This window comes from Coniosporium apollinis, assembly GCF_000281105.1.
Source record: "Coniosporium apollinis CBS 100218 chromosome Unknown supercont1.18, whole genome shotgun sequence".
In the NCBI taxonomy this organism is placed as follows: Eukaryota; Fungi; Ascomycota; class Dothideomycetes; genus Coniosporium; species Coniosporium apollinis.
The window spans coordinates 88963-100937 of record NW_006913280.1 but is presented as its reverse complement, the minus strand read 5'-3'; the positions used below and the strand labels follow the sequence as shown (position 1 = coordinate 100937).

Below are 11975 nucleotides of genomic sequence, written 5' to 3'. Positions count from 1 at the left end.
AATATTAACCGTCAGGAGGCCGCGTTCAGGTTCGAGCGGCTTGTCAGGGCGCTTTTGATTCTAAGAGAGACCGTGGAAGAAGAACTCGGAAATGGAGATTGGGCGCCTTGGTTTGACCCTTATCTTGTGTAGTCCTGTATTTCTTGATCTGTTACTTCAGGGAGCTGTCAACCCTGAAAACACCATGTTGATTGTGAAGAACGACTCGGTCTGAGGCTGGTTGAGGTGATGTTCCCCATGACTGGGGGACTGGAGATCTGTCTAAGAAAAATTGCTATTCAATTCCATCGTTTAATGAGGGGGTAGTCTACCATCTCCTGACTCCGATTGCCACCACAGGCTCTCCACCTGGAACACGATGATGGTGGTAGTGGTTTGTGTATATTCATAGAGAAACAATCTGATACTAGCAATGCGAAGTGTGTGATGTGTTCGAAGATCCAGGGCGTCCAATCTGTGATCCTCTTCGGTCTTCCCGTTGATGGATCGTTGTTTCAACGACGCTCATGGTGTTGTAGCTTTACCCAACGACGATCAACATCATCCTGCGGACATCCCAAGCAAGTAGACAACCGCCTCTAACAGCGCTTCATTGTGCATTGAAGTTGTGAGGTTTTGGCACCTCAGAGTGCTTCAATTCAGCCCTACGTCACGTTAGCGTCTCGCCCCAGACTGATGCACGGACCGCGACGCGATGCTTCAGACGCGATGCGGACCTAACGATGAACATTGTGAACATTGTGAACATTGTGGTTGGTCCCGTAAATTGGTACAGCAACAGCCACGAGACCATGGCACCATCGCGATCGCAGCCTCCATCGTCGCAAAAAAAGCAACAGTCAATCTCAAGCTTCTTCACCTCAAAACCGTCACAAACCCCTAAGCCATCCGCCGCAAAGCCACCAGTACCTAGCTCCCCGACGGCGAATGATAGAGCTGCAAGCGGTGACGCGTTGTTCGTAGGCTCAGACGAGGAAGATGAAGTGCCACAACGATGGACCTCGCATCAGTCGAAGCGCACATTGGACGAAGGTGATGGCTGCGACATCGAGAACGGTGCTCCCGGCCGCAAGAAGCTTAAGGCGCTCGATGAGGGCGCAGACGAAGGGACATTAGAGGCCAGCCCCTCTGAAGAAACCTCAGGAATAGAAGAACACGCTCTTCCACGCGGGCATCGTCAGTCTCTCGGCCAAGCCAGCTCCGCCGGACTCAACAGCGCCCAAGGGCCTAAAGTATCTGCGAGGACGTCGAAATACATATTCTCGAGCTCGCCTCCCCAAGATGAGAACCATGAGGAACCGGACACAGACGAGGTTCGCAGACACAAGGAGCGACTACACCAGCGCTTTGTAAAGAAGCTGGGGAGGCCCGACAGCATCGCGGAGATCAAGCGGCGCAATCATCTCATCACAGAAGAGACAGCGGATGGCGAGCCTGATGCTGAGGATGAGGAGGCAGAAGAGGAAGAGCCACCGCCAAAGGCAGCGAAAAGCAGGAAGGGCGCAGCTGCCAAGACGAGCAAAAGCAAGCTCACGCCTATGGAGAAGCAGGTGCTGGACCTCAAGAGGAAGCACATGGATGCCCTGCTTGTTATTGAAGTCGGGTATAAGTTCAAGTTTTTCGGTGAAGACGCGAGGATTGCGGCTAAGCAGCTGGGCATCGTGTGCATACCTGGAAAGTTCAGATACGACGAACGTAGGTGGATACTCTCCCCTGTCTGCAAATCTCTGGTTGGCGGAGATGGGTGGTTTGCTCTGTCCCATGCTCCTAGTTTGGAACGCGCCTTCCTCCATGAAACGGCACGTGGCACCATGAAGCATACGTTACTACTTGAATGATCATCAAGGCGTTATACACGAACCCGGAATACAGGTGGTACACTAACATCTGCCCCATTTTGATAGATCCATCGGAAGCGCATATCGACCGGTTCGCATCCGCGAGCTTTCCCACCCACCGATTGCATGTTCACGTCAAGCGCCTAGTCCAAGCAGGCCATAAGGTCGGCGTCGTCCGACAGCTCGAGACCGCAGCGCTCAAAGCTGTGGGAGACAATCGCAATGCGCCCTTCGTCCGGAAGCTTACGAACCTCTATACCAAGGGCACGTACATCGATGATGTTGAGGGCCTCGAAGGGCCTGTTGCAGGCCCAGCTGGTGGAGCACCTTCAACGGGATATCTTCTGTGCCTCACAGAAACCAACGCCAAAGGGTGGGGCACCGATGAGAAGGTGCATGTCGGGATCGTCGCTGTGCAACCAGCAACTGGCGACATCATATACGACGACTTTGAGGATGGCTTCATGAGGAGCGAGATCGAAACAAGGCTACTTCACATCGCGCCCTGCGAATTTCTCGTGGTAGGGGATCTCTCCAAAGCCACAGAGAAGCTCGTGCAGCATTTGTCTGCCAGCAAAACCAACGTCTTCGGTGACGCAGCTCGCGTGGAACGCGTTGAGAAGCCGAAGACGATGGCTGCACAAGCTTACAGCCACATCTCGAACTTTTACGCGGAGAAGATGAAGGCTGGAAGTAGCGAATTGGACCAACAAGGCGCAAGCAATGTACTGGATCGAGTGCATCAACTCTCAGAGCATGTCACTGTCTGCTTGTCTGCGATGATAACTCACCTGAGTGAGTACGGACTGGAGCATGTGTTCGACCTCACGAAGAACTTCCAGCCGTTCAGTGCCAGAAGTCACATGCTGCTGAACGGTAACACACTTACAAGCTTGGAGATCTACCGCAATCAGACAGACTACACTGAAAAAGGCAGCCTGTTCTGGACGATGGACCGGACGAGGACGCGCTTCGGGCAGCGGCTGCTCCGGAAATGGGTCGGCAGGCCTCTGCTAGACAAGACCAAGCTGGAGGCGCGAATCGCGGCAGTCGAAGAGTTGAACGAAGGCGAGCGGACCATGCCAGTAGACAAGCTCAAACACATACTGTCACTCGCAAAAGGTGACTTCGAAAAATCCCTGATTCGGATTTACTATAGAAAGTGCGCGCGGCCAGAACTGCTCGGCTTCCTCCAGAGTCTCCAGCGCATCTCGAGCGAATACGCCCACGTCAAGACCCCGTCCGAAGCAGGCTTCAAGTCCTCCCTCCTTCAAGAAGCTATCGCCTCCCTCCCCGAGATCTCCACCTCCGTGCTCGACTACCTGGAGCGCATCAATCCCCAAGCAGCAAAAGACGACGACAAATACGCCTTCTTCCGCGACGAATACGAAACCGAGCCTATCACCGAGCATAAGCTCGCCATCGCCAGCATCGAAGACTCGCTTAACGAACACCGCGCCGCAGCCGCCGCGAAGCTGCGTAAGAAGAAAGTCGACTACGTCACTGTGAGCGCCGTCGAATATCTAATTGAGGTCGAGAACGCGCAGTTAAAGAACGTTCCTGCCTCGTGGCAGAAGATTAGCGGCACTAAGAAGCTCTCCCGCTTCCACACACCCGAAGTCGTCAAACTGCTGCGTGAGCGCGACCAGCATAAGGAGGCGCTGGCCGCGGCGTGCGATGCTGCATTCGCCGCCCTGCTCGCGGAAATAGGCACGAAATACCAGGCCCTTCGCGACTGTATTCAGAGCCTCGCGACGCTGGACGCGCTGCTCTCCCTCGCGGATGTCAGCGCCCAGCCGGGCTACACCAAGCCAGTCTTCGCCGACGAGCCCGTCATCGATGTCAAAGCGGGCAGACATCCAATGGTCGAGCGCCTACTACTAGACGCGTACGTCCCGAACGACGTCGACCTCTCGCCCGCGCAACCGGCGCTGTTAATCACGGGGCCGAACATGGGCGGCAAGAGCAGCTATGTAAGGCAGGTGGCGCTTATAGCCATCATGGCGCAGATAGGCTGCTACGTCCCCGCGGAGTCGGCGCGGCTGGGGCTCCTAGACGCGGTATTTACGCGCATGGGCGCGTTCGATAACATGATGAAGGGCGAGAGCACGTTTATGGTTGAGTTGAGCGAGACGGCGGATCTGCTCAAGCAGGCGACGCCCAGAAGCCTCGTCATCTTGGACGAGCTGGGCAGGGGGACCAGCACGCATGACGGCGTGGCGATTGCGGAGGCGGTGCTGGAGCATCTCGTCAGCGAGGTCAAGTGTCTGACGCTCTTCATCACGCACTACCAGAGCCTGGCGAGGTTGAGCAACGCGTTCGAGGATGGCAGGCTCAGGAACGTGCACATGCGGTTCGAGGAGAGCGGGACTGCGGGGGAAGAGGTTGTCACGTTCTTGTACGAGGTCGCCGAGGGCGTGGCGCATAGGAGCTATGGGCTCAATGTCGCGAGGCTGGCGAACGTGCCGAGGAGCGTGGTCGAGGTCGCGAGGGAGAAGAGCGGGGAGATGGAGCAAGCGATGAGGGGGCGCAGGCTGGCGAATCTGTGAGTTGCTCGGGCTGTTCTACGAAGCGATGAGGAACTTGACTGACGATAGCAGGGCGAGGATTGTGAGCCGCCTTGAGGGAGTTGGGTCTGCTGATGCTCTGGACGTTCTTGTTAGTGGAATTGAGCAGCTGTGATATGAGTTCTGGTACGGCTTGCAATCTGGCGCCAGAGCTGTTCGCACCAAGTATGTAATGGAGTTTTGATGAGCGGCTGGGCTGCCGAGCTCCGTCTCTGACAACATGGGCGCAGCATTCCCCGGGTTCGCAAGACATTTTTTCACACAGGAGCTTAAAGCTGTGCTGAACATTGCCTTTCTTCTACTTCTAGTATACCCTCCTACACAACAGTATGCCCTCCCGCTAAATACAAAAAACGTGTGATATGGACATTGGAGGTGCCTGAGAACAAGATCGCCCTCTCGCAACGAAAGCAGAGAGGAAAGCGCCCAACGAAATGCGCAGCGGACACGTGCCACATTGTAGCCAAGTAGATACCTTTGATCCCTGCAAGGAAAAAACTCTACAACGCCAACCCAATGTCTGCAAAGTGCATCATGAAAAGCTACAACGCCGAGAAGTGCCGCGAACGAACGTGATTAGAAAATGCGTATCGACATCGAAAGGAGGTAGCAGAAATGAAGAAAGTACAAGGACGTGCCGCAGGATGAAGCCCCAACAACTCGGGCAGCCTCCGGAAAAAAAAGGCAGTTCGGCTGAGACAACCGACACCTCTCAACGAGCAGATGGGATCTCCTTGCTCTTCCCCTGCCCTGCCCACACGCCACCCCCTACAGCGCGACTGATACCGATCCCGATGCCCACCGCGGCCGCGATGACGAGCAGGGCAATCAGGATCTTGAACCACAGCCGCTGCCTGTTATCCATGTTCCGCCATCTCCTCACGACCGGGTTCCCCGTCTGGCATCTCTCCTCGTGCGCCTTCTCGCGCAGCGTCTGCTTGCTCGGCCAGACGGTGCACTCCTTGGGGCGGCCCTCGATGCTGGATTTCGGCAGCGTGTGCTGGGTTGTGATTGTCGAGAGGGGTGGCGGGGGCAGAAGACCCGAGCCTGCTTCCAGATCGTGGGCGTAGACGTCTAGCTGCGTCTTCGAGGAGGCGGCTTGCTGCTCGAGCGAGCGGCGCGTTGTCGGGTGTGAGTAGAATGCGCTGAAGGGGTTGCTGGGGTCGTGCGCGGAGATCGGGGTTACGGGTGAGGAGGGGACGTTGGGTGAGTGGGAGGCGGATGGTGAGAGGGACTCGATCGATAGGGGGGTTGTGAGGTTGAGGTGGGTCGTCGTTTTTATGGGTGTGACCGGCTCGACGCTCGCGCCAAAGGTGGTCTTCTCGGTGGGCGACATGGCGGGAGGAGTTAGGATGTCGACGCGAGGCGTAGAGGTGGTCGCTGAGTGGATTGGGGGCGGACAGATGGCTGGTGGCGGTGAAGGAGCGACGGAGCGGAGGTAGGAGTTTGGATGAGCGGCCTGATTGTATGGATAAGGAGTGTCGCTCGCGAAGCAAAGCCCCGGCTCCCAAAGAGACAAGGTCGAGGGTTTAATATGCGTGGATTTCTCGTCGGGTGGTTGTGGAAGGAAGGAATCCGCTCAGTCAATCGGCAACCAAGAGACAGTTGAGACTCAGAAGCAGCAGTCGCTACGAGTCGGTAAGACTCTTGGGGATTATGCTGAAGCCTATGTGATCATCGAAGAGAAGGACGATAGACAAGAAGAGAGAAAGGACGCAGTTATGCACTGAATAGTGAACGAAAGAGAGAGAGAGAGAGGGCGTGAGACGGCACCCGCCTGGCAGTTGCGACGAGCGAATGGGCTGAGGGTGTGCCCAAGCTCCCCAGAGATTGGGAACGCCTGGATCCTTGCTGCAGCCGGTGGCTAAACCTGTTCCGTGCTACGCCGAGCCACTCAACGGCTCTTGCCTGAGACGATCTCTGCGCTACTCGCCAGTCACTAAGCCGCAAAAGGCATCGGCTGGGACAAGCAAGGTGATTCTCGCCCAACTGATAATGCGCATTTCTATTCCAAGATTCACATGCCTGTGCTTTTGCCTGCGTGAACCGAGCGCCGTGTGAGCTGTTCAAACAGCCACCGAGCTGGAGTGGGGAGAGAGAGAGAGGTCAATAAGAAACATCGGTCGAAGGGCAGCAATGGCTCCAGATAAGCCGCGTTGCTGCACGCCGTTGCTCGCGGGCCGGCAGTCTTCCGCGCTAGAAGCCCACGATGCTCCAGCCCTCTGCCACCAGCCCCATCTCGTTCGCCTGCTCCGCGTGATGCGGGGAAAACTGACGACACAAGGGTGCGCCAGGCGGACGCTTCTCCGTGCCATCTTGCTCGCATTGGCAGCAAGAGCGGCGGGATTACCGGTGGGGTTACGTGTGGGCGTCTGTGGGGAACAGATTGCGGCTTAGAGTTGCGAGATCTCTGCCGAGTGCATGTACGGTTGTACGTCAGCGGCCACGAAGATACCTACTGTAGAGTTAGAGCTGTCGAGCAGCGCGTGTAGTAGTCCGCGCTCGAAGGCACTGTGTTCCACGCACCGGTGGATGCAGAAGTAGGCCAGTTGACGAACTGTTCAATTTGTTCCCAGGATGCTAAAACCGTCCCATGCCAACGATGCCGAACGGTCCCTCACCCAAACACCTACCAATGCTCCCCTTCCATGCCATGCAAGATTGCCGCCTGATCCCAGCAGCTATATACAGTACCTATGCATTCATGCAAGACCCAAACATTACTCAGACCCAAAAAAGTCCTCCCTTCTGATACCGCTCCTCTCACACATCCCCCTAAAGATACCTCCCTTCTCGTACAGCGCGAGCGGCGTATCCAACTCCGCCACCTTCCCTGCATCCATGACCAAAATACGGTCATACCCGATAATGGTTTTGAGCCTGTGGGCAATGCACAGCAGCGTCTTGCCCCTGAACCCCTCAACAATCGTCTTCTGGATCTTCTGGTCCGTCTCCATGTCCACGGAGCTCGTCGCCTCGTCGCAGACGATGATCTGGCTCCCGCGAACCAGCGCTCTCGCAAGCGCCATGAGCTGGCGCTGACCGAGCGAGAAGTTCAGGCCCTCCTCTTCGACGACGCTGTCGAGGTGGATCCGCTGCGTCCTGTCCTCCATGCTCGCGTCCTGGGCGACGAGATCCGCCTGTCGGAGTGCTGCCCACAGCTCGAGGTCTGTGTGCTCGTTGAAGGGGTCAAGGTTGCTCCTGATCGTGCCGCGGAAGAGCGTCGGGTCCTGGGGTATGATCGCTAATCTGGATCTCAAGTCGTAGAGACCCACGCGGCCAATGTCGACGCCATCAATCGTGATGCTCCCACCCGAGAGCTCAACGAGACGGAAAAGCGTGCTCATGATAGACGACTTGCCCGCGCCCGTGCGTCCGACAACACCGACGCGCTCGCCGGCTTTGACGTGTAAACTGAGCCCCTGCAGCACCAGCGGCAGGCCGGGGCGGTACCGCATCTGAACGTTATCGAATTCGATCTCGCCGCGCTCAGGCCACGAGGGCCGCACATCAGCGACCTTAAGCGGCGGCTCTTCCTCGATCTCGGTGCCGTAATAGTGGATGCGCTCGGTGGCGTTCATGTTGTTCTCGACCTCAGCGAGCTGGCGGACCGTGAACTGGATCATCTGCACGACGGAGAGGATGTACGAGAGCACGAGGCCAGCAATGCTGGGGTTGACGGAGAAGCGGGATGTCACCACCAGCACGCCGGTTACGAAGACGAGAAGCGTGCCAATAGCGTCGAGCCGGACGCTGAGCCACCGCTGGTTCGCAAAGGTGAGGTAGTACGCGCTGTCCATGTCGTCAATGGCGTCCTTGACGGAGCGCGAGAAGCGGTCTTGGAGGCCGTAGGCGCGGACCGTGGCGGTGCCGGAGACGGCTTCGCTGAAGCGGGAGAAGACGTGGCTCCGGAGGACAGATTCGTGACGCTTGATCTCTCGTGCAGAAGCGCGGTAGTAGTTTGCGGAAAAGAGGAACATGATGAAAAGCGGGCCTAGGGCGATTGCGTAGTAAGGGTAATAGGCGATGATCAGGCCGAAGACGGACAGGATCATTCCCATGGTTAGAAGAAACATTCGCATCGAGTCGGTGAGTGTGTTGTCCATGGTATCGACATCTTTGGAGAAGCGGTTGGTGATCCGGCCCAATGGCGTTGTGTCGAAAAAGGACATTGGAGCGCGGAGAACACGGACTATAGCTCGGTGGAGCATGACCTTACTCGCGTGAGTGCCAAAGACGGTAAGCATGATGGAGAAGATGAACATCAGAAGCGCTTGAACGAATCCGAGGGCAGCGTACACGCCGATCTGTAATGTGTCAGTGATAGCTTCGGAGGTCAGTTCAGACGACTTACGTATTGACCGTCGGAGTACCCAAACTTGTCCGATGTCCACCATGATAGCCACAAGCTTGTTGCGATATTTGCTACTTGTGAGAGGATCAAGAAGAGGAGCACTACTGGGCCGAACAAGAGCGAACCCGATGCCTTAATGTAAGCCAGGTACACGCCCCATGAGACGCTTTTCACGGCCCGCTCTTCCGTTGTCATGAGAGCGGCGGCAGGCTTTTTGATGCTTTGGAGCTTCTGGAGCTTGACTTCCTCCTCCACTTCATCCTCGTTCACTTCCTTTTCTACTTCCTCTTCTTCCTCAACGGCGGTCGTAGCCATTAACCTGACGAACTCCTGATTGTTGGCCATTAGATTGTCAAAGGTGTCAACGGCGGTGATGCGACCGTCCTCCATCATAATGATTCTATCGCAGCGGTTGAGGACATGTAGCTGATGGGTAGCGAGGATGCGACATTTGTTCTTGAGGAGTCCGCAGATGGCGTGATCCATGATATGACGGCCAACATGCGCATCCACAGCGGATAGAGGATCGTCCATAATGATGATATCGGCGTTGAAGTAGATGGCACGTGCGATATTGAGCCGCTGCTTCTGGCCTCCAGAAACCGTAATACCACGCTCTCCGATCTCGGTCAAGTCTCCGTTTGGCAGCATCTCAAGGTCGGGCCGCAGAGCACACGCGTCTACGACCTGTGTATACCATTCCTTGTTGTACTCTTTTCCGAAGGTGATGTTCTCCTTGACGGTGGTGTTCTGAATCCATGCATACTGCGCGCATAAAGCACGCGATGCTCCGAGTATAACTTCTCCGGATGTGCGGCGCATGTCACCGGCAAGGGCGGCTAGCAGAGAACTCTTCCCAGATCCCACGCCACCGATAACAGCGACCAGCTCGTCCCTGCCAATAGTGATATCAACCTCTCGAATTTTGAATGGTTCTAACTCAGCCAGCGAATCCGAGCTGTCATTTTCACCGGGCAGCCCGTCTCTACTCTTTCGCGCGGCTTCTTTCTTTGCCTCCTTCTCTGCTTTCTCATCCTTCTTGATTTGCTTCCTGCTGCGCGGCCCCTTACCGGGTACCTGGTCCGGATCTTGAGTTGGTGATCGCTCCCAAGTAAAGTCGGCATGCTTGATCACAACCGCGTTCTTGTTGGCATAATCCCATTTTGCGTCATCTTGGGCTTCCTCGGCGAGTAAGAACTCCTGAATACGTTGAACAGACGCGTAGGCATCAATGACCTGTCCAATGACAAGAGGCAGGAGATTGAGTGGTAATCGAAGCGAGTTAAAAAGCGCTAGGGAGGAGAAGACCGGTGCCGGATTAAGGACGTTGTTGGTCAAAGAGAACGTAATGAAAGCTAGCATAGATGCAAAAACCGGCATCGACATTCCGACAGCGTTGATTGCGTTTCGAATGGCCAGTACCCATTGAATGGACCGGATTTCCCGATTGCGTATTGCGGCGATCCTCCCTAGAAAACTAGTCTCCCAGCCGAAGTATTTAACGAAGCGGACTGCTTGCAGGATCTCCTGAGTCAAGCTAACTCTCTGATCCGTGATCTTGTTAATGGCAGCTCGGCGCTTGAACAAACTTCTGATTGCTCGACCCAAGAGAGGCATCATGATGACCAGAAGACCAAAACCAGCAAGAGCACTTTCCCCCAAATTGACGAGGAGAAGAGCCAAGGTGACAAGGATAGCGATCGGGGAAGTCCAAATCAAATGGAACATGCCGGAGGCCTGATCAATACGATAGGTGTCTGTGGACATCAAATTGACGATCCGTCCATTGCCCCATCCCTGGCCGTCGCCATCGACACCCTTGGCCGAGTCTTTCTTGCCCTTCTTGCCATCCTTTGCCTTGCGCTTCAGTATCTTCTGGTACCATTTCTTCTCCGCCTCGCTTCCAGGCTGAACGCCAGGCGGCGGTGACGATGGGGCCTCCAGTGACTTCCCTCCGGCTTTCGCCCGCCCAGAAAGAACCATGGCCTTGTCGAATATTACTGAGATCATGACGGCTCGCGCCTCGCCTCCAACCATCATGCCTCGGTACATGAAGTGATTCGTACACAAGCTCTGCACTACCTGCATAGCGGTAATGCCGAAAACCAGACCCAGCCCGCGACCAATCGACGGTGCTGGACCTCCCCTCATCTGCGCCCTGTATGCGTCGGCCGCGAACTGGATAAGAAACCGGAGCACGAAGGGTGCCAGAACCTGTACAAGGCCCGCAATGAGTTGACAGACGCCGCCAAGTATGAATTCGAACTTGAATGTTTCGTACATGGCTCCCACAAGCGGACGCTTGTTGCCTTGTTCTACACGCCTCTTGAAGGCGACTTTAAGTTTGCTGGACATTGCATCTGCGCTTCGGTCTGGATTGACTAGCCATAGGTCGTTGTATTCGAGGGTCCTTTGATAGCCAGTCTACAGGCCTGTGTCAGCACAATATTCTGAATCCAAAGGGATGCGCGGCTCTTACGGTCATGAGGGGAGACATCCACTGGAACGTGAGTAAGCTGAGGAAGCTGGCACCATACTCGGGCGAGACTCCACGTTCCTGGGGTATTGGCGGCTTTGTGTTCCGCCTCAGAGGGTTTAACCTCTTGTACCATGGCGTTGTGTTTGTCGCGTCTTTCCTCTCCACCACATCTTCCTCACTGCTGGTGCCGCTGCTCGCAGTCCTGTCGAACCTCCTCCCCTTCTCCGGATCCATCTGCGTCTCTGGATTCAACTCGCTTTCCCTGCTGACCTGCTTCAAGGGCTCCGTTGCCACGGGCTCGGCATGGTTTGTGCTGGTGGCGGCAGCGACTTGGTCGTTTGCCCGCCATTCCTTCTCTTCGCCCGGAACGGGCGCCATTTTCCCAGAGTCGTCCTTTGTCGAGAATGAAGATGGAGGAGCATACTGACAGGCGCGCCTCGGGTGGATATATCGGCTGAGTGGTGAGGTAAGTGACCGACCATCGACGCCTCCCGCGCGGCACCTCGATGGCCGGGTTCAGGCAGGCCCGTTAGAAAACCAAGGCCGCTATTGGTTGACAGGACCGAAAATCTGGGGTCGGCTTGCTGTCTTGCCCGATGTCCGACGGAGTTTGCTGACATATCAACAATTTCGGGCGTGTTTGACTGGGCGTCGGTCCAATCCAGGCGTGGGTCAAACTGTAGCGCGAAAGCTTGGTGTGTGTGACATTGGTCAGGAAGGCTTAGTAACCTGCCTGC

General features: G+C 56.0%; 3 protein-coding genes across 3 annotated transcripts; 1 reads left to right on the top strand and 2 right to left on the bottom strand.

Annotated features, from left to right (window-relative positions):
* Window positions 1-722: 722 nt before the first annotated feature.
* Window positions 723-4387, top strand: W97_04165 (uncharacterized protein; the record flags this gene model as incomplete). Its single annotated transcript, XM_007782058.1, has 2 exons — window positions 723-1695; window positions 1905-4387. The coding sequence occupies 2 exons, from the start codon at window positions 723-725 to the stop codon at window positions 4385-4387; spliced, it is 3456 nt and encodes a 1151-aa protein (XP_007780248.1).
* Window positions 4388-5117: 730 nt separating this feature from the next.
* On the bottom strand, window positions 5118-5741 carry W97_04164 (uncharacterized protein; the record flags this gene model as incomplete). The annotated part of the gene is made up of 1 exon (XM_007782057.1): window positions 5118-5741. One exon carries the CDS (start codon window positions 5739-5741, stop codon window positions 5118-5120), a length of 624 nt encoding a protein of 207 aa, XP_007780247.1.
* A 1384-nt stretch (window positions 5742-7125) lies between these two features.
* On the bottom strand, window positions 7126-11616 carry W97_04163 (uncharacterized protein; the record flags this gene model as incomplete). Its single annotated transcript, XM_007782056.1, has 3 exons — window positions 7126-8712; window positions 8760-11183; window positions 11239-11616. The coding sequence occupies 3 exons, from the start codon at window positions 11614-11616 to the stop codon at window positions 7126-7128; spliced, it is 4389 nt and encodes a 1462-aa protein (XP_007780246.1).
* Window positions 11617-11975: the final 359 nt, after the last annotated feature.